Genomic DNA, 20765 nt, shown 5'->3' on the forward strand with positions numbered 1-20765 from the left:
TTATTGAGTATGTGAATTTATATATTAATAAATCGGCCGTTCGGTGTGCATTCACTGGGACAAATAAAGTTTTTCGAAATAGTGGTTGTGTTAGTGAAATTGCTTTATTTCAAAGTATAACACTCGGACAGATCTGAAGGAGGGAAATTAATCTTCTAGAGCTCAGGAATTTTTCTGAAAAAAATTAACATGCTGCAACTCGAGCGGTAAGTAAGTTTTAACAGTCTCCTCTGCACGTAATAATCGTTCCTCATTATGTCCTGTAAAGGATAAGAAAAAAAGACTGTCACTATTGATGATGTATGTATTTAATGCACACTGTCTTACCAAGAGCAGCTTTAAGTTTCCCTTGACCTAATCTACATCTAATATGTAATGGTACCATTGGTTGTGGACCCTTATGATTCATAATAACGTTTTTGGCTGATTCTAATGCATTATATATAGTTTGGGACTTTGGGGCTCTAGACAGGTACACAACACATTGCGCTAAAATAACATCAGATTCTGGCATTCCAATCATTTGACATCCATGCATGGTGTGGACAGCAACTCCTACAATTTTAAGTCCCATTTTTGGTACTATTATACCATGAATTGAAAGGAGAATTTAAATCGTAAGAATTGTACCTAAAGCATTCAAATCTGCTAAACCAACATCTTCACTTGATATTCTTACTAATCGTCTTGCTATATCTACTGGATCTTCTTTGACTGCCATAATTCGTGCTAGCCAATACAGAGCTGCATTTGCATTGCCAGCTTTGATTGACTTATGCAAAGCAGAGTATAAGTGATGACTATTTTTAGTTTGCCTATCAGATAGCATATGTGCTTCCTTAAGACTATTTTTAATATCATGAAGAGTAATTGATACATTTGAAGGATTTGGTTTATCTAATACTTTGGTTTTAATTGCTAGTTCTAAACCATTTAATGCAACACGTGCATCTCCATCACATACCTCAGCCAACCAGTCAATTATAGTTTTACTGATAGAAAAATAGGGCTTACAAGTTGAAGTTAAATCCTGAGAGTTATGGGACAAATTTTTGTTTTGGGTATCATATACTTCACCATTAATAGATGAAATTGCTCTACAAAGAATTTCAACAATATTGTCTGGTGTTAATTTATTGAGAAAAAATACTCTACATCTGCTTAGCAATGCAGAATTTAAACTGTAAGAAGGATTCTCAGTAGTTGTGCCAATCAGTGTAAATGTGCCTGCCTCAACATGTGGTAGAAAAATGTCTTGTTGAAGCTTATTAAAACGATGTATTTCATCCATAAATATAATTGTTTGATGATTTAATTTTGTTCCATTTTTTGCTTTGTTAACAATATCTCTTATACTACCCACACCAGAAGATGTTGCATATAATTTTACAACCTGAATTTTATTTCCATGTATTTCTTTACTTAAGTTTGAAATGACATTAGCAAGGGTTGACTAAAAATATTTAAATTGTAAGTGGCATTAGGAATGAAAAAATGATAGTGATCAATATTTGCATTACCTTTCCACAACCTGGAGGACCCCAAAAGATCATGCTAGAGATATGTCCTTTTGTTAGTAATTGTTGTAAAACTGTGTCAGAACCAACAACATGTTGTTGACCTATATAATCAGCAAGGCACTTGGGTCTCATTTTTTCAGAAAGTGGAAAATGTTCTTGGATCGATGTTATGTTTGATGGATTCATATTTAGTGTATTTGTTACAGGATTTTCTTTCAGTTTCTTTGGAAGATTTGTTTCATTGTTCTCATCACTAGGGTAAGACCTCTTTGGTGTTTGTGGTGTGTTTAATAAAGTTTCATCAAGTTGTGAAAAGCATAAATCAATGTGACTTCCTATCTCTTCTATAGGATAGTCTTTCCTACACACTGGACACAACATACTTAGATTCTAGTATCATCTTAAAGTTTAAATTTACAACTGCACTTTGACCAGACAAATGCGCTTTAAATGTAATCTTTGCATTTCTTTTTGTTTTCTCAACTTTAAATCAGTTACAATAAACTTCATTGTGGTGCCCTCTGTCACATTTAAATGATATCATAGGTTAGTAGAGACTTCATGTGGTGAAAGTGTGAAATTCCAAGAAAGGATTGATGATCCTTGTCTCACCTGTGCAGAAAAGAGACAAGGACATTTCTACACCTGTCCTTCTCTGGAGTTTCTCAGTTCTGCCGCATGAGGCCTCCAAAATCAATTCAGAGTTGGTTCACCACTCCAATACTTGACAGTATGAATCAGAGAAATGTTTTTTAAAGTAAGTTGATAATAATGAATATAAAGTGACAATATTTCATTTTGAAAAATCAACCTGTATACTGTGTTACAACAAGAGCAAGGTGATTTACATTGCACCTTTAACAGCAATGAATTAAACTATAAATTATCAAACAAGTAATTTCATTAATAAATATATAATACTTCTTACAGAATATTGCTTACTAAAACAATACTGTTCATTCTATAAGTATGACAAATGTATGGAATAAGAACCTTTACCGTCAACAGCAAGAAGCATTTGTTTCTGGCCATGGTGGGACAACATCCAGAGAAGTCGTATATGCAATCATGCCAAATATATGCAGCATTCTCTTAACTACTACTACACTAGGCCTTCTAAGAAAATTTATTCATAAAGATATTAGAGTTGTATTAGAATTTGTATTAATTGTAGTACCATCTATTTTATGTTGTACAATATTATCAGAGTATATTGCTACTGTATGTTGTGCTATGATGTTGATATCTGTTATCAACATATTACTACTAGGAATTAATTCAAACACTTTGTCTAATTATAATGCAAAGCTTGCTTATGGCAAAAGGCCTTTTATTACATACTTTCGTGCACTGACTAACATCATAACAGCAATATGTATATTAGCCATAGACTTTCAAATCTTCCCTCGCAAATTTGCCAAGACTGAGGTATTTGGATATAGTTTAATGGACACTGGTGTTGGATTATTTGTACTAGCTAATGCATTAGTAGCTCCAGAGGCCAAAGACTTTACCCCAAGACCCAGAATAGGTTTCTTTCACACTATATCAAGAAATATCAAACAGTCAGCAAGGAGTTGCATTCCATTACTAATATTAGGTTTTGGTCGTTCTGTAGCCATTGAAGTTTTAGGGTACCAAAAGCATGTAACAGAATATGGAATTCATTGGAACTTTTTCATAACTCTTGCTTTTGTCAAACTGTTTACCAGTTCCATTACAAGCACTATCAACTCTAGATATTCACTATTATCAGGCATCTGGATTTTGGGAATGCATGAATACATTTTAAGTACCAAAGGACTGAAGCAGTGGGTCTTGAGCAATAGACCAAGAAACGATTTTGTATCTGCCAACAGAGAGGGTGTAGTATCAGTGCCTGGATATGTTGGACTTTACTTAATAGGTGTAGCAATTGGTAGATTAATACATTCCACTTATCAGAATACGCGCACGCAAAATTCGGTGCAATACAAGCACAAAACTTTTCATATCAAATTGTTTGGCTACGAATTCGATGCGAGTTACAATGAATCTATGATACTGTGCATTAAATTATCTCTTATATGCGCGCAAACCTGTGCAGCTACCTTGCTTTGTGATTCATTTTTCAGGGTTTCAAGGCGGTTAGCAAATGCAGGGTACTGCATGTGGATACTAACATTAGGCAGTATGTTACTAACCCTATTACTGCTAGTAGAAATAGTTACAGATATATTAAGCCATGCAACGGATTCAGAATGCATGGAAAAGAAATGCAGACCGCAAAAGGCGAATATTAAAAGCAAACGAGAACACATTCCAAATGAATTCGAGAAGAATCCTATCGTTAGCAGTATCGAAATACTCGACGCTGTGAATTACAACGGTCTGCTTTTCTTTTTGTTATCAAACTTAATGACCGGTGGTATTAATATGTTAATACCAACATTATACGTAAATCAATTAAAAGCTGTGCAAATATTGATCGCATACATGGCTGTAAACATAACATCAGTTTTATTGTTGTATAGGAAACAGGTACAAATTAAGTTATAAAAATGTATGATTCGTTGTACTAGTCACACATCAGGGTATACGATTTTATAATGTAATGCATATGTATATACAAGTAACATTAAATCACAATCCAAGTATTTTCATTGTCCTCTCGTAGACGTGTAAAGTAGCATTCCATATTTATTTCTCTTTTTTATCAAAATAAGTATGTACATAGGTCCGTACAAAAATAAGTAAAAGACTTAACTGGTAACAAGTCGTTTCAATTTATTCCTCTAGTTCGTTGTCATCGAAATTGATTGTCTAAGATAGTCATCATAATTCATCTTTGGATTGAATAACTGGCTTTAATTCACTCGTCTTCTTCGACTTTGGATCTTCTATTTCATTACCCTCCGTTCTAGTCTGATTCTTCACCTCCGTTCTTTTACGTTGCGCTCTTCTGCTAATGAATTCCTTGAAAGCGTTATGATTCTTCACGTAATCAGTCGCGAGCGAAACTATGCGCAAGAATTCTTCAACATCAAAGCTATAGTTCGTGAACTTCGCATGAGCTCCTCCGTCAGGATGCGTCCCCTGCATGGTTTCAGTTATTAGCAACAAATGGAATACGAAATTGCTTGAAATACTTACAGGGTCTTGTTGCACTAATTTCGAGGTATTTTCCCACGTGAAGTATTTAACGCCGCGTAAACGAGCCAGATCCTTATAACATCCTGGGTCTTCGCAATTATATCTGCATAATAACCATATATGTTATTGTGAGAAAATGATTAAATATGTGTATACTAACATCTCAAACACAGCAGCCCAATCCGGTAGGAACATTAGATGCGTCAACCCAGCTCCGTGTATACCGATGAAAATATCTGAGTTTCTCGTAATCTCTAATTGCTTCTTAAACGTAACTTTTTTATTATAAACTACCTGCGGAAACATAACACTTTCACTAGCGCTCTTTTATATCTTTTCGTTCCTGCATTTCATTCTTACCTTTCTCACTTTGTATTCCGGATTTTCCTTCAGAGCTTTCACCAGTTCGTCCTCGTTTAAGATTCTCCTGTACTGCGTGTCCCTGCTGAGCAAAGTTACTCTTATTCTTTGGTTTTTCCTCTCGTGGAGAGGTATTCGCAGCCTGTGCAATACGTGGTCACCGAAGGCTTTGAACAATCCGCTCTTCTCACAGCCATAAATCTGAAACGACGTGTCACTTTAATTTAGATAATTTAATTTAATTTTGAAAAAGTGAAAAAATAATCTTACAACAGGTGTATTGTAATAAAGACCGAAGATCATGCGCGGCAACAACGGGAACACGAGATTCTTGAAGCAAACAGTTTCACCGCGAAACGTTTTTAAATCCCACAGTGGGTTTCTCGTGAAAGCCTCGAACGCGTCTTGGAACGCTGAACGGTAGCTGAAAGTGAAAGAACTCTTGATATCTATATACCTCTTAGTTTTTCTATTGCGTCGGTGTCGATTACCTGTAGCTTTCCCAGATCATTATATGATTATCAGTGCTGAAGGCGGCGGGGTGCGAGAGGTTTACGTGCAATGACGCGTACAAGTTGAAAAAGTCGCAAAAATGATGATACATATTTACTACTGAAACAGAACGACTTCGACAAATGATTGGATGCCGAATATAAAGGGTATCCCGACAAGAAGTAACCAATTTCAATTTGCGCATTTCACTGTGGTATTACAGAAGTGAAACCTCGCAGAAAAAGAGAATTCTGTTGTTGTGGTATTACGAAAGCGACAGATCGCTGCTGTCGAAAGAGAATCATTGCAAACTCAAATCTAGTACTTGTTATAGGAACACCCTTCATTCGTGTTCGTCGAAATCGATCATTTCTTACGACTTACTGGCGTCTATTTTCATTATGAACGTAGGTTTCTCGATAACGATATCACAGTCACCGTTGACGATCGGCGGTCTCGACAGTTTTCGAAAATTTCTCAGTTCAGGTCCCCAAGATTGCAGTGGACTGATATGGTCCGCGTTCTCCTGCAGTCTTTTCTCGTTCAATCTGAATCGCAAAGACGAGATGATTCGTTCAACGTAAGCGATACGTCCTGTAATTCATCACTCACGTGCAGTATCCACCGATCTGTCCTTCTTTCAAGACATCCATCTTATAGCGTATAGGCTCGTTCCTACGTAACAGATCCGTAAAATTGATCATGATGTTTCTCGCTCGGCAAAACCTCATATGTTCCGAGCACTCTAACGACGAGTCGTCCTTTAATCGAAAACATTGCAATGAATTTTATTTCTTGGAATTAATCATTTGTATACGAATGAAACTTGCCACGAATAAAGGTTCACAAAAGATGGACATCTCTTTCCTTTGGTCGCGCACGTAGCCGAAATCGCCCTGGGCATAAAATGTTTCTAACTGTGCCTGCTTAGTTGTCACCCATCCTCTGTGATCACCTGGACATTGAGGAACGGAAAAAGCGTTTTCGGATTTGCAGTTTGATTCGTAACCCCAGCAGGCTTTGGTATCGAGGCTATCCTAAGTGTATCAAATATTCTCCAATTAATGTTTGAACATTAAAGAAAAAATTTAGACATTGCAAGTTATTTATGGAAGAAGAGAAGTCTAAATTGAGCAATGGTACGATGTTATCATGAGTAATTGCAATTATAATGCAAAGATGATTGCATTCAGTCTTTGACGCGTTCACGAGACAAAGAACGAGTGTGAGATGTTATGTTTTCGTTGAATAAGCAGTTTATTAATTGTGCCTAGCGTTACCTTGAACGGACAGGCGGTATCATTGCGGCACTGTTCGGCTACCGTGGGAAAAGCGTTGAGGTAGTACTTGACGTGATCAGGCGGCAGATCAATGTCCGTATAATTAGCGCAATTGGCGATGACCGTGACCAGCAGCATAGAGACGGAGTATTTAAGAGAAAACGCGTAATCGATCATCGTGAACGGCACTGGCTAAAATGAGCCGGTCTTCCCTGAGAAGTCGTGCACTCGCTTTACGGAGCGCGGCGTGAATGGAGGAGGAACCACCTGTGCGAGTGATGGGTGTATGACCTCACCTACTCAGCGTGTACTCTTGTCCGCACTAACACGCTCGTACACCCACACCAGCGTTCGCGTGTTTCCTTAAAAGAATCGGTGAAAGTCAATGCTAGAGTTAGACACGGATTGTCTTACATCATTCATCGCGACGATGAGCTACCCACCTAGCTAGCCTTGAAGATCTCTCGAAACAACGAGCTTAGACGGTTTCTTTTTTATTTTTGAAATCATACCGGCATCTTATTCACCCGATCGGTAATGCAGCTACGAGTTCACACGCTGTGGGCAAGAAAAACGATTATTCATTCACGCCAGATGAATACGTGTATGAGCCGGATGTCTTCGCGTGTTCTCACCTCTCACGACTGCTGAGACAGGAAACTTCGACGCACAGGCATCTGAGCGATTTTACTTTCACACACGAGCCACTGGTTGTGTATAGTTTCAATATGGCCGAACACTGAACAGCTTCTCGCTTGAGCGCTTTTCGGGCTGGCAATGTGCTCCCCGCATCGTATACTCGATGATTAGGGGATGAGTCGAAAGTTGGAATAGGTTTCTTTTTGGGAAGTGTGAGATGTTGAGACAAAATTTGGTAGGATGGAGGGATTTTGAGGATGATGTTTGAATCCTTGCGTTGCAACGCCTCTCACGTGAGGAAGTGAGTGTTTGTTGTTGGCCACCTTTAGGGTTGAAACAGTATGTGGTTGATTTTTAACGTTATCAACAAATGGTAGAGCAATCTTCTACATTACCAGTCGTGCGTAAGGAGATTTCTACTTTAACTACAGCAGGTAACGATTGCGATCGATCAGTGCTACCAGCAGTAGATAATATAGAACATCAAAATATCCAGTATGGATAAGGTAGAAAATGATACTGAAATGGTACAACAGTTCTTTCCAAGTCTAGAAACCTTCCTCTCACATTATTTCTACAAAATTAAACCATTTGTAAAACAGAAGGTAAATGCAGTATGATGAGTTATTGGAAGTTTAACTGGAATTTGACGATTGGAACAAACATCAATTTTAGATTTTTCCAAACCTCTACCATTCTGAATCTTCTCGTACCTATCTGTAATCGCACACCTGTCCAGATATTTTATTCAATAACTCACTACGCTAACGGAAGACGTAGAGTCGTACATAAAATATCGACATCCTATAAGGAATCGTTCTACCACGGGACTACTATTGTCTAACGTCAGCGTAGAGTGATGTCTTCCGTTATTCAGCATGTTTGTACGCAAAATAAACGCGGTATTGACTCTCGATAAGCCAAGAGGACGCACCTTATGCTAATTCTTCGCGGATACGTCAAAAACCGTATACGTATCGACGTATACGGTAGAGACAGTTCGATCTTCTCTCGAGGCGTGGTCGATGTAGATCGTATCTTTGCAGTTTATACGATTTTACTGGCCGAAGAGAGATTCGGATCTAAGGGTCTCTCGACGTATATACACCACTGCTTGAAATACAACGAGTCCCACACTCGGTTAGGCATGAATCGTTTCGTAATCTGGAAGACTCGGGTAGCTGCAACTCTTGTTGCTCGCAGGTGTCTTTATCGATTCGCTAGAAATCCTTTCTATGCAATTAGAGCCAGGTTTGGAGCAAGTTTCATTGTGGTCGATAAAAGGAACATGTTAACGGACCTAAGAAACTTATTTATTTAACACAATCTTGCCTTTCTAATTTCATTTTCGTAGCTTTTAAGGTTGGGGTTTAACATGTGCACGTGGGAACATATTGGCCACAAAATTATGGTGGACAATTAGATTCGAGGATTTAGAGATCTGGAGATCTACGGTTTTGGAAATCTAGAATTCCAGGGGACTTGCAAATATAGATATCACGAGAATCTAGGAGAGCAAGTGAAATGTGGTGATTCATGAATCTGAAGAATCTGAGATTCAAATTTTGTCGATATAATTGTTCATGGATACCCCCAGCTTCTTTTATCTCAGAGGTCAGAAACTACTTGAAACTGGGATCCAACCGAATCGATCTTGATTGGTACGAAGCGTGCAAACGAGCGATTGCACGTGAAATAAGAGAATTAAACGAGGAGTATCGTCTTTGGGTATTATCGATAATTCACAAATCAATGCTAATCGATGCGAAGGAATCGAGATATTGGATACGAGGGACAATAGCGTATAGGTACCTCCGGCGTCAACCTGCCACGGCGTGACCCGGAAACAGATCGCGTTCGAACAAGCTGCCTATGCACGTATATACAAATACACGTATAGAACGGCGGAGACATAGAAGAGTGGCCGGCATGGATTGCCGTGGATAGATGGAGGGAATGATCTACATCGATCACGATCACGGCACCCTCGGACCGATCCTCGGTCTCGGTGCGGTTACAACGGTACCTCTTCGTTGTCCATTATCGACAAAATCGCCATCATCTTTCTTTCTGATAATTTTATCAGTACTGGATCGGCTCTTTGTGAACGGTTCAATCTGATCGGGAAGCATTATTGATCGTGGCGAATGAAAAATGCCGTTGCGTCCGGGGAATTACTCGAATCGAGCCCGGCTCGACCCACGCCTCCTCTATACGCTTCGGAATAATGGGGCGACGGTTATAACGGACCGTTTTGTATGATCAATTTCGCGACAGGATTGCGTAACCGTTTGATAAACGGGCCTCACGTGGAACTGTAACACGTAGAAATGTGGCGTGCAAGTTGTAAAACGAGCGCGTGGCATCGGTGTAACGCGCGTATTGTCCCGCCACGGTGGCGCCACGCTTCACCAGGCGACACGATGCAACCTACGCGAAATTCACCGCTGTATAATATCCCTCATAGAGCTTGGGGTTCCTCCCGTGGTAACACGGAGAAAACCGTGGGGGCGGATCGTCACAGAGCAATTGCGACCGGGTCTTGCGAAACCAGAACACCGGGTCACCCACGCGACCCCAAAACAACTTCGGACACAAACTTCCTCCGGATCTACGGCAATATCTCCCTTAAATGCAACTTCCTGTGAAACAAAGCCTCTGTGCTACTTTTATTTTATTACATGTGCAATTTTTCTTACAATTAGATAGCGTTGAAAGGTCTTATAGTACTATTTCATGACAGGGTAGAACTATTTGCAATCTGTGAACTTTGTTTATGTATCAGTTAGACAAAGTCTAGTTGAATATCAAGTTGGAATCGTATTTTGTAGAAAAATGATTGATCGAGAGGTCCCAAATAGTCACGTACGTTGTAGATTATCGTACCTGTGTCTTTTCTCCTTGCCACCCACGCTCCCCATTTGAATACATATATACAGACATAAAGTGTAACGATTGCCGACTCTTCATGCCGGATAAAACGTTCGGTTATCGGTAGACAGTACTTTGTAGATCCTTCGAACGACTATCGTAAATGCACGCGTTACTGTCCATACCGTAACAGACATAAATCCTTATCTTTACAATAAAACCATTCGTTAAATGGAAAATTCAACCCTTTACAATCGTATCGCTGCAGTCGGACACAGATGCATTTAGAGACGTGCGCAGAGGTTCTCAAGGAATGGCTCCTCGAGAACGGCTTCTCAAAGAATTTGAGAATGTCGGAAATTTAGAAAGACTAATCGGGTCAACATTCTGAAAAATTCTTGAGTAATACTTTCCAAAGACCTGCATTATTATTTACAGTTACTCATAAATAGAAAACGCTTGAGAAAAGACAGCGCATCAATCATTTTTCTAATTCTAAAATACGAAGCAGCTGACTACTTCATCATCGCGTAATAATTTCGAGCGCGATGGTATAGACGTTTCGAAATGTCCAATTTATGGCGCGAAGCGGCGTATAACAGATCGCGCAGTAATTGAGAAACGGAGATCCACGGTATCCACATTTGTAATGAACCGAATTAGAATCCGATTATCTCGAGCGTTGTACCCTAAGCATAGAAATAGCCCGGCGGCATTAGACGCGAGGCAAAGAAATTCCATCACACGCTAGCCTCTCGTTAGCGACGCTGGACTAATCGCTTAATTAATACATGATAAATGTCCGTAAATCCGCCGTGGAGGCTCGCGAGGCCTCTTCTACACGTACTTCGTTCCCGTGGCCAATTAATTACGTAGGGGAACCGATTAAACGGAGACCTGCATACAACTCGGAGTAACAGGACAAAAAGTCCTCTCCAGCTTCGGTTAAAGGTCCTCCACGAATTTTCTTCACGGCCTTCGCGAACGATTTATCCTCCTCGCGTTGCCGGGGTCACGGGGTTACGGTTCCTGATGTCGCGCGCATGAAAAAAACGCGCGAACCTTAAAATATCGCATGGGGGCTGGCGAAGTGAGTTTAAGGTTTCCTCCGTCCGTGAAGGATCCTTAAATTCAAGGCACAATACTTTTGAAAGCCGTGCAACTTGACTTCGTATAATTCTCGAACCGTGGCTCGCATAAAACACTCTCCTTTGAAATTAATTTCGATTCCTGCGGTGCTCGATCTTCGATGTAAACGTCTCGAACTTAACGATGTATAATTAACCCTCCATTGCATGACTTTTTTCTGTACATATAAATAATATCGAATTGGCCAACAAGTTTCTTGCTCTTCAAGCAGCAATTTAATTATACGTGAGATTTAAAGTATAGAGATTTAGCATTTAAGTCGAGCATTATAGATAATAGAAACCTGTTGATGTAATAACAACGAAAGGTTACCTCATCCCATTGATCGAAACGCGGAAAGCAAGAATCACTTAAGTCCGATACCTGTTAAACTTTCTAACCAATAGTTCACACTTTTAGTTGACACTAATTTGGCACTGCATACGGCTATAAGTAGACGTTACGACCGTAATAACAGGCATAACGCGCGTAATAGAATGGCTGCGAACCAATGAAGCCACAAAACCGTTGAAATCCCCTTGTATAACTGTCGACGATGGATCACGTTGTCGCGAACAGAAACATTAATACTAATCATTCCGTTGCGGCAAATCTGTTTCGGAATTTCGATAGGAATGTCGTCCGGTGATTGACCAAGATGTCGCCGAGCACAACGATAAAACTTATCGGTCGTTCTGCTCGCTGTTAGATCGTAAACGTTGGCCCGTAATTGAAATATTAATGAGACATCGGGCAACGTAGTTATATCTGTGTATGGGTGACGGAGAAAGCTTGGTCGAGTTAATATCGTCTCGAACGACAATGCGAACGGCTACCGCTGCTAACACGCAGACTCTAACGAACGATTATCAGCCGGTTAGGTTGATTACGACGAAACCATAAATCAATGCTTTGTCACGTCATCCATCTTAAAAGTGTCTTAATCTCGATAGACACAGCTACCACATTAGCCGCTCCTAAACTCTTCTTTGCAATTCAAAATTCTCGCCAGGACGTTCTACATAATCCTCTGTCCGGCTCGTGACCAACGATCGTTCTAACCGTTACTCGTAACCGGAAAATAAATTGGACAACAGAGACGAATGTTTGACGAATGCTGACCGTTCAACGTCTCGTTCTAAAAGATAGACGCGCAAGCCAGAGGTGAGGCCGCGACGCGACGGGGCAAAACGTTTTTGCTAACGTCAACGACAACTTGTCCCGCGGTGTTCACGATTCGACCTGGGCTACGACCTCGACGTCGTAAATTTCGCGTCATAGCGGTTGTCACCGAGTCATCTTTTTACGAGCGTACCACGACTCGTATTCACGGAACGCTCGGGACATATCCACCGTCGCGAGCCCTTAGATCGGCCAGCAGTTGTTAAGAGGATCCTCTCCGTTGGTAATCTCTGACAGCGAGTCCGGTGTCCCTTTCAGGATGCTTCTCTTCTTACGTTTTCAAGAGTATGACCGCATCATGAATCAACCATCTAGTCAAAATATATTCTCTCTCGAAACCTCACGTACTCTGTGTACTTGCATCCACGTCGCTTTTAGATCAAATTATCTGGTTCGTAGTCTAGCATAACCACGTAAAACTTCATCCATTGTCTCATCGATGTAAGGATCTTAGAGATGTAGGAATTAGGGATATGCATATACTGTGATGTAAATATATGCAGTACATAGTTCTTGAATTTTGGAGGTTCTAACATTTGCAACACTGAAAATTCAGTACTTTGATGTTTTCATGCATGTGGATCATTTTGCATCCACCTATCTAATGTGTATCTATCTGAATCATTTTGAACTACTTTGAAGCTACTTGATCTAATTTGACCTAATCTCCCATAATTCTATGTTTGTAAGTCTATAGCAAATCGTTAACACGAATCAACGATAATATTGATGATAGTTGATTGCGTTGGATAGCTTTTTCAATTCAGACGAATTACCGCCATTAACCCCTGTAACCGATGTCTAACTGTACCTCAGCGACGATGCAGTTGCATTCCTTCAGGCGTTGCACCTCCGAAGTGATTTCTAAGAAAGCCGTTTAAGGTGCTTACGATTTTTAAATCGAAAGTAAATGCACGCGAATCGGACGTTCATCATCTGATAAGCAGTCGTGCTTTCTCCGCATGCGATTTCTGCGGTTCACCTGAACGTAATCAGGTGCGCTCGGTTTCTCAATGCACACCTATGCAGCGGCATAATCACGGACAATGATACTGCATATAGGGAATAGGAATCGCGCAGGTGCGGTTTAACTCGAGAATTCCCTGTCTTTCTCTCCGTCTTCTCTGTTTGCTCCCTTGGACCGTGGAACACGAGGAACCGATTCGCACACTTCTCGCGTTTCCATAAACAGATGAAGAAAGTGGCATTCCTGGACCGGTGTGGTCTACTTGGGAGAGCAAATGAGTGTTCGATCTGTACTTCTTCTGATTGGGCTGATGGTAGCAAAACATCTCCCATGTGTGGTCCACTGTACCTCCACAATTTCTATACTGCCAGTATTTCTGTACTCGAAGATCAAATTTTGTGCTTAATGATCCAATACCGCAATCATCTAATCTCCTATTCCATGATACACAATTCAAACGGTGTATCGTTTGAATTGTTCTGTCGGTTGAGAAACGGCATCAAGAATTTATTCCCGGTTGGTAGATCGTTTGTCGTCGCGGATCACGGGGTTAAGAGTCGAAAAATCGGTGGCCCAGCGGGTTGTCCACGGCAGTACGCGCCACATTCCGGCCCGAGGCAGATTGGCTCGACATCGAAAACGATTCTGGCCGAAAACTGCCCTACGGATCCCTACATCAAGTGCCCCGGTTATCGGGCCAGATCGAAAGAACAAGGACAGCCACGGCCATAATCGTGGATCAACTTCTGGCTACGAACCTGTCCTGTACAGGTACAAACACTCCGCTAACATCGACTCCATCTATTTATCCTGTATCACCGACCGGTATACTTGCTCTGTTCTGTTTGTAATCGCGTCCAACGTTTGATCCTCCGAGATGCTCCGTCGAGTCGCCGAGATCTTCGGAAACGATCGAGAAATATCGGAAACTTGAAAAACCTTCGAACGTGAATATCTGACTAATTGCTGAACGATTTCCGACGAGAGGTTGGTCCCAGGGAGGAACTGGTTGAGCAAGAATTACTAGTTACGATGAAACTCGTAGCCGTAAGTACTGTAATTGCTGCTTTGCGCGGTGGTTGCGTTTTTTACCGTGGAATCGCTGCTTCGGTAAATTGAAAGTGTGCGCCGTGTAACCGGTGCCTAGGAATCTGTCAGTGATATATCTCGCTTTACAGCGTGTTAAAACATGTCGCACGGGACACCGAATCGCATTATAATCTTATTTGGTATTACCGGTGTCATCGGTAATTAGGTGGGATGATGTTCCGGTCTACTATCTCGAATACCTTCCGTCCTGCACGAGCGTACGTTTGATGTTACCTTTAATGGCCATCAGAATGTAGGGATTATATCGCTTAATTAGCTCTAACCCTTCGCCGCTATCTCCTTTATGAAATCGTTAAGCGTCGTTCTGTGCGTGTGCTCCTTATCGGATGTTTTAAACCACCGCGTCTCTGTCCCTCGTTATCTCCTGCCGACTGTCGGATAGTTGAGTACTTATACGCGTTTCCACCGTGCCAATCCTACTTTTTGTCCACGTCGTTAAATATAACTGCTACCGCGAGCGAGAATTTATCGGAATCGGTGCGTAGCGTCTGCGGTTACGACTGTTATCCTTTAGTCTTTCGCGTAATCTTCCGCAGTTTTTTACTTGGTTCCTGAAATTTCTGCTTCGGTAGATTTAATGATCCCTAAATATAGTTTATCTGAGATGTCTTAATCGTGGATGCTCACTGGTGGTCAGCTGACTTCTAACCTTCGGTATTTTGGGATTCTTGAAATGTTCTAACTTTTAATACTTTCTGACTTCAACAAAGATACATGATCGAACAAATGATACAAAATGGCTAGTTTAAAAGCGGATCCCAAGATGGGAATCTATCGAGTCACATCCCGATGCCGATCCCGAATTTGCGTAATCGCAAAGAGTACTTTGTCATCCCGGCTGGTTACCGCGTTCCATGCACTCGTGTAGCCTTGATATTTCTATAAGATGACCAAGCCGATTTTCGCGTCACTTCGTGCGAGTCAACGTTTTCGCACGTTCCTCCCATGCATTGAACAGGCTGTAATCGGTGTCGTTGGGAGCGCCGTGACAAATTTCGAACGTGCGAATTCCTCCGTTGCCACGCGATCAAGCGACTGGAACGAAACAAGTTAAAACTATCAATTAATACCAGCTAACGACGTCGAATACCATCCGAACGCTTCGTGTAGTCTCGGTTTTTCCAGTACAATCACCTATCGGAACCGCATCGTGGTGGCCTATCAGTATCTCCGAAGCATGGTACAACTATTTATTTTCCGCGAATGAGAATAGAACGGACGTGACCGATGGCGCGCTAACGATGAACGCGAGCGTTTGGTACATCTAGGTGGTTGATTTTTAAGTTCGATGCAAGAGGAGCAGGTAGACCGTCGCCACGGAACTGAAGCGAGCTGGATCTACACCCGCGTGTGGATCCTTTCTGGCCGGTCTATGAATCACATAGGAGCAAGAAAGGGAGAGGCACAAAAGGGGGTAAGCAGGAAATGCATATGGGAGGAAGGGAGAAGAAGAGACGGGCGGAGGTCGGTGCACCATGAAGGAAAGCAAAGGAAAGACGGTTGCGCGGGGCAAGCCGAGCAAACCGGGGTGGTCTCGGCTTCACCGTTGACTAACTGCGACACGACAAGCTGCCATAGCCGGTTAAACTCTGCCGTGGCTCGATTGCATTCGACGGGGAACAAATTAATGTTTGCTCGCCACATCTGGGTCGGCCAGAGGTTTTCTGGGGACCCGGTGCTCGCGCTGCGAAATAACCGAATCGCATGCACGGGCCACCTTATCGATGACAAGGCGATGAAACGTATCGAAATACGCTACAAGAGGACTCGTCTGACGGATATTCGATACAGGTCCCGATCGGAGGTGCTGCCACAAAGTCAACACTTCCGAACGCGTGTTCAACCGTTCCAACGGTCCCTCGAAGTCGACGGTCACCCGAGAAAAATTAGCCTCCCAGAATATTAAATCTGGTAGGACAATCGGTAGCTATTTATCCACCGGTGCGTCTAAGCCGTTCTAAACGAAAATTACGCAAGACACGCGATACCTTCACAGACGGGTAGATGCGATTAATTGCTACGATTTGTTTCATCCACTTTAATGTATGTACGTATAATCGCTGTCATTTGTTCCTTTCTCTCGACAGCCGCGCCCGAATTCGTCCTCTTACTCTCCTACACGTGCATAGAGGAATCGATCGATCTGGAAACGGCGCGTCCAGCCAGATCGCTAAAGGTAGACATTCGTTAAAACCTGGTTGCCGCAATAATTACGATCGCGCGCGATACTTTTCCACGATGCTCCGATAAGATCCGGCGCTGGGGTCGCGCAGAGACACAATCTATAATTACATCGGCGCACGTTACTAACTCACACTAGCCTGCATAAGTCCCGCGAGATCAAGTGAGATCGGCGTTTCGATGCACGCATTCGTACACTCCGTTACAATATACGTGCCTTTGGAACACTGTTGCTGCCGGGTCTGGTTTGGAGAACTCAAAGACAATCTCGGGTGGAACAGTTCAAGCTTGTATGGAATGAGACACATTAGACGAGGTTCATTTTTATAAATCCCGAAATGTGGAAGCTGTACAGTCTCAAAAGTATTTGTCCTCAAAAGCATAGAGTTCAAAAATCTTTATGTCTCAGAGTTACAATTTTAAGGCCACATTTAGTGCCTCTACTTAGGTCTATATCGAAGGGAAATCTACGTTGGATCCGAATATACGATATTCCCAGCGATTCCGTGAATGCTGAAGGAGCAACGACCCAACGAGTAACGAAATACGTAATAGAAACTGAAACGACTGTGACTCATTGACCCGCAGCTAAAACCTCGAATTATTGCCGGGATTATTTCCCAACGATATCATAAGCAACGGTAGCAGAGCAATTGTCTTAGCTAGTCCGTCGAGATAGGTATGTATACGTTTCATTTACGGAGCTGTCCGAAGCGTTCTGGTCTAATCAAGTTGATCCGACGAATGGCAGCGGGTACGGATAAGCCGCGGAACACGATGAACATTCGCAGGCGGCTTCCTCCAAAGAGAAGCGGCCGTACTAACGTCGTTTAGATAAGAGCCACGATGGCCGATATGCATAATATGTTGGCCCATATTGGGACAACCGAGCGGCGCAGCTCCGGAGCCGAGGAGGACGTCGGGGAACAAGAGGAACGGAGGAAGAGAAAGGGCGCCGACAACGCGTGGAACATCGCGCCAGGGATCGGCCTGTTATTTGGCTGTCAGTAATTCAGTAGCCTCTTCGGGACCTCTGAAGATCCACTGATGCCGCCCCTGAGGAACCGGTAACCTGTCTACCGAATCGATCAACCTGTATCTCGTTCACTTACCCTCTCTTTGCCGCCATGTCTCCCTTTCGCGATGGCGCTCGTTGCCTGTCTACCTGCGCCAACTATACTGATGGACGAACGCGTGTCACGCTGAAGCGACGATTATCTGCACCGATAGGCAGAACACGAGCATCAAATTTGCGAACATAAAACTAGTGGACGAAATCATTTTCAAGTATGAAATATTCTGATAAAGTTCTCTACGAACAGAGATATTAAGTAGTATAAATATGCGAATCTTAACCGGAGTCTGGTAATATAAATCTAACCGTGCAATTAATCCGATGATTGGTTTTAAATGAAATAAATGTAAGATAGTCTGTCGTAAATTATAATTCCCTGCATAATATATTGCAAATCGATAGCAACTATGTTGAAAGTGTTAGTAATACGACTTTCGTCGTACAATCAATTAACACGGTGAATATTAGCAAATTGATGCAAATGACTAGCATCAACGTGTCCATACTCCATCAGCGTATCGAATACTTGCGCTCGACGTTGTTAATTCGCGGTAGCGAACGATAGCGCGGATACGATCATAAACTAAATCACGATAATTATTCGCGGAATAAGACGTAGCCATACGTTGGCCAGGACTTTCCATCGTCCGCAGGATTTCCCGTGTAACCATCGCTCGGCGAGCAGCTACGTACTTTCTAACGACAAGGAATTCGCCTCTCCTTCTTCGTCTCGCGGCTTACAATCGTACATGCGCGTACCGCCAGGTGCAAATTCTTCTGACATCATCGTCGATGTACGTGATGCACACGTTGCACATGCACAGCCGTGAATCGCTGCCGCGAGTGCGCTCCACATCCATGTGTACGTGCACGTACGTGCAACCTCTTTTAGCCGGCCACACGAGAGTGTGGGTGGGAGTGCGTGGCGCCAGTGTGGCGGCGTCCAGCGGAGTTCCACCGAGAGGAAAGATCGTGTAAGAGAGAAGGAGGAACTGGAAGAAAGGTGGACATAACGTTCCGAAAGGATGCGGAACAGAGAGCAACGATATCGGAGACATTCTCTTTACCGTGCATACTGTCCACTTATTAAATCACTGATAAATCGTATTACTACTCCTCGAGAGACTTTGATTTCCAACTGTTTTAAAGCATTGGCAAAACTTGTGGTCAACTGTGGAAAATGTTGGATGGACACGTGTCATATCGTTATGTCGATATTGCATCTACACGCGTTGTTGTCAGGTGTTGGACAGGTATCCCTAAATTACTCGTATTCGACTCAATAATTCTATGGACCAATATATTTCTATGTACTCGTACTTTTGTGCTCTGATATCAGTGGGATCTGGTATCTCTATGTTTCGATATCTCTACGTTTGAATGTTCTTAAGAAGCAAAAGTTCTACTGATATCTGTACGATGTGGTACCCCTACTTCCCAGAACTCTACGTTCCCATATCCCTGCACTGTGATATCCCCACGCTCCGATATCTCCACGCTCCGGTATCTCCACGCTCCGATATCACCACGCTCTGGTATCTCCACGCTCCGATATCTCCACGCTCTGATATCTCCACGCTCCGATATCACCACGCTCTGGTATCTCCACGCTCCGATATCTCCACGTTCCGATATCTCCACGCTCCGGTATCTCCACGCTCCGATATCTCCACGCTCCGGTATCTCCACGCTCCGATATCACCACGCTCTGGTATCTCCACGCTCCGATATCTCCACGTTCCGATATCTCCACGCTCCGGTATCTCCACGCTCAGATATCTTCACGCTCCGGTATCTCCACGCTCCGATATTTCTACGCTCTGATATCTCCACGCTCCGATATCTCTACGTCTCTATATCTCCACGCTCCGATATCTCTACGCTCCGATATCTCCACGCTCCGATATCTCCACGCTTCGATATCTCCACACCCCGATATCTCCACGCTCCGATATCTCCACACTCTATATCTCTACGTCCCGATATCTCCACGCCCTATATCCCTATTCCCAATACCTGCGTCTTCATATTTCCACGTTATATCCTTACGTCTCAGTATCCCCATCTGGATATACCAACATCCCGATATGTCCACGTTCCATATTCCTCCATTTGGAGATTCCTATTTTGAGATATCCCCAGACGCCAATATCCCTAGATCTCGATATACCAGGTCCGTAAATCTCCGCAGCGCTGGTTATCTTAAAGTGCACGATTGAACTTGGTCTGCACGTGGCACGTGGGTAGGTTGTACTTCACGTGAACATAAGGATAATGCAAAGGTGAAACTGTTAGCTGTGCAAGGTAAAACGATTTCGGTTCGTTCAGGTCTCGTAGCACGCGACTCGTACGTCAATAAAATCAGCGGGTGTGGCTCGGTTCATTGTCAGTCTGGTTCAGGGCCACTCGGATCTCACGATACAGGAAGAGAAGCTCGTAAAATCAGAGATAAAGGTGCAGTTTGACCATCGATTTGCTGAGAAAAGTTGTTGATCGCCAATCAGCGTGCGAATCGTACGGAGACAGGCACGGTTCGAGCTGAAAATACCATTCGCTTGTCTCAATCGAGGAAAACCGTATTGCACTTTTGCCGGAGCCAAAGAGGACGTTATGGAGCACTTAACGCCGGACAGTCCTGTTATAATTCCAACGTATGGATTCGAATTGATTGTCGAGGAAGTTAACCTTTTGTAACGAGGCGATCGAGCGTAACGGTGTTTTTCAGAGATCGTCGATCAAAGTTAATCGGGAGCAGCGCGACCGGCTGTCGCGATTGCTTGACGAGCGATTGCATAAAGAATTGGGTAATCCGACAGGACCGGTATAAC

General features: G+C 42.7%; 3 protein-coding genes across 5 annotated transcripts; 1 reads left to right on the forward strand and 2 right to left on the reverse strand.

Annotated features, from left to right (window-relative positions):
- Window positions 1–85: 85 nt before the first annotated feature.
- LOC100884117 (ATPase WRNIP1) lies at window positions 86–2050 on the reverse strand. The gene is made up of 4 exons (XM_012287624.2): window positions 1521–2050; window positions 631–1453; window positions 328–555; window positions 86–260 (listed from the first exon to the last, which is right to left on the reverse strand). Exons 1-4 carry the CDS (start codon window positions 1899–1901, stop codon window positions 163–165), a joined length of 1530 nt encoding a protein of 509 aa, XP_012143014.2. The 5' UTR covers window positions 1902–2050; the 3' UTR covers window positions 86–162.
- An 87-nt stretch (window positions 2051–2137) lies between these two features.
- Window positions 2138–4156, forward strand: LOC100878035 (Phosphatidylinositol glycan anchor biosynthesis class W a). Of its 2 annotated transcripts, none has more exons than XM_012287623.2 (2): window positions 2138–2277; window positions 2451–4156. In XM_012287623.2, exon 2 carries the CDS (start codon window positions 2490–2492, stop codon window positions 4056–4058), a length of 1569 nt encoding a protein of 522 aa, XP_012143013.2. In that variant the 5' UTR covers window positions 2138–2277; window positions 2451–2489; the 3' UTR covers window positions 4059–4156. The 2 variants fall into 2 exon arrangements, with proteins under 2 accessions (XP_012143013.2, XP_003704257.2); XM_003704209.3 differs by having other exon boundaries at window positions 2180–2359.
- On the reverse strand, window positions 3997–7744 carry Eogt (EGF-domain O-GlcNAc transferase). Of its 2 annotated transcripts, none has more exons than XM_076532826.1 (12): window positions 7420–7744; window positions 7228–7342; window positions 6785–7146; window positions 6335–6541; window positions 6117–6265; window positions 5889–6052; window positions 5504–5621; window positions 5283–5436; window positions 5013–5213; window positions 4813–4946; window positions 4653–4755; window positions 3997–4595 (listed from the first exon to the last, which is right to left on the reverse strand). In XM_076532826.1, exons 3-12 carry the CDS (start codon window positions 6959–6961, stop codon window positions 4335–4337), a joined length of 1668 nt encoding a protein of 555 aa, XP_076388941.1. In that variant the 5' UTR covers window positions 6962–7146; window positions 7228–7342; window positions 7420–7744; the 3' UTR covers window positions 3997–4334. The 2 variants fall into 2 exon arrangements, with proteins under 2 accessions (XP_076388941.1, XP_003704256.2); XM_003704208.3 differs by having other exon boundaries at window positions 5504–5624.
- Window positions 7745–20765: the final 13021 nt, after the last annotated feature.

The sequence above is a fragment of the Megachile rotundata genome, chromosome 6 (assembly GCF_050947335.1).
Source record: "Megachile rotundata isolate GNS110a chromosome 6, iyMegRotu1, whole genome shotgun sequence".
Classification (NCBI taxonomy): domain Eukaryota; kingdom Metazoa; phylum Arthropoda; class Insecta; order Hymenoptera; family Megachilidae; genus Megachile; species Megachile rotundata.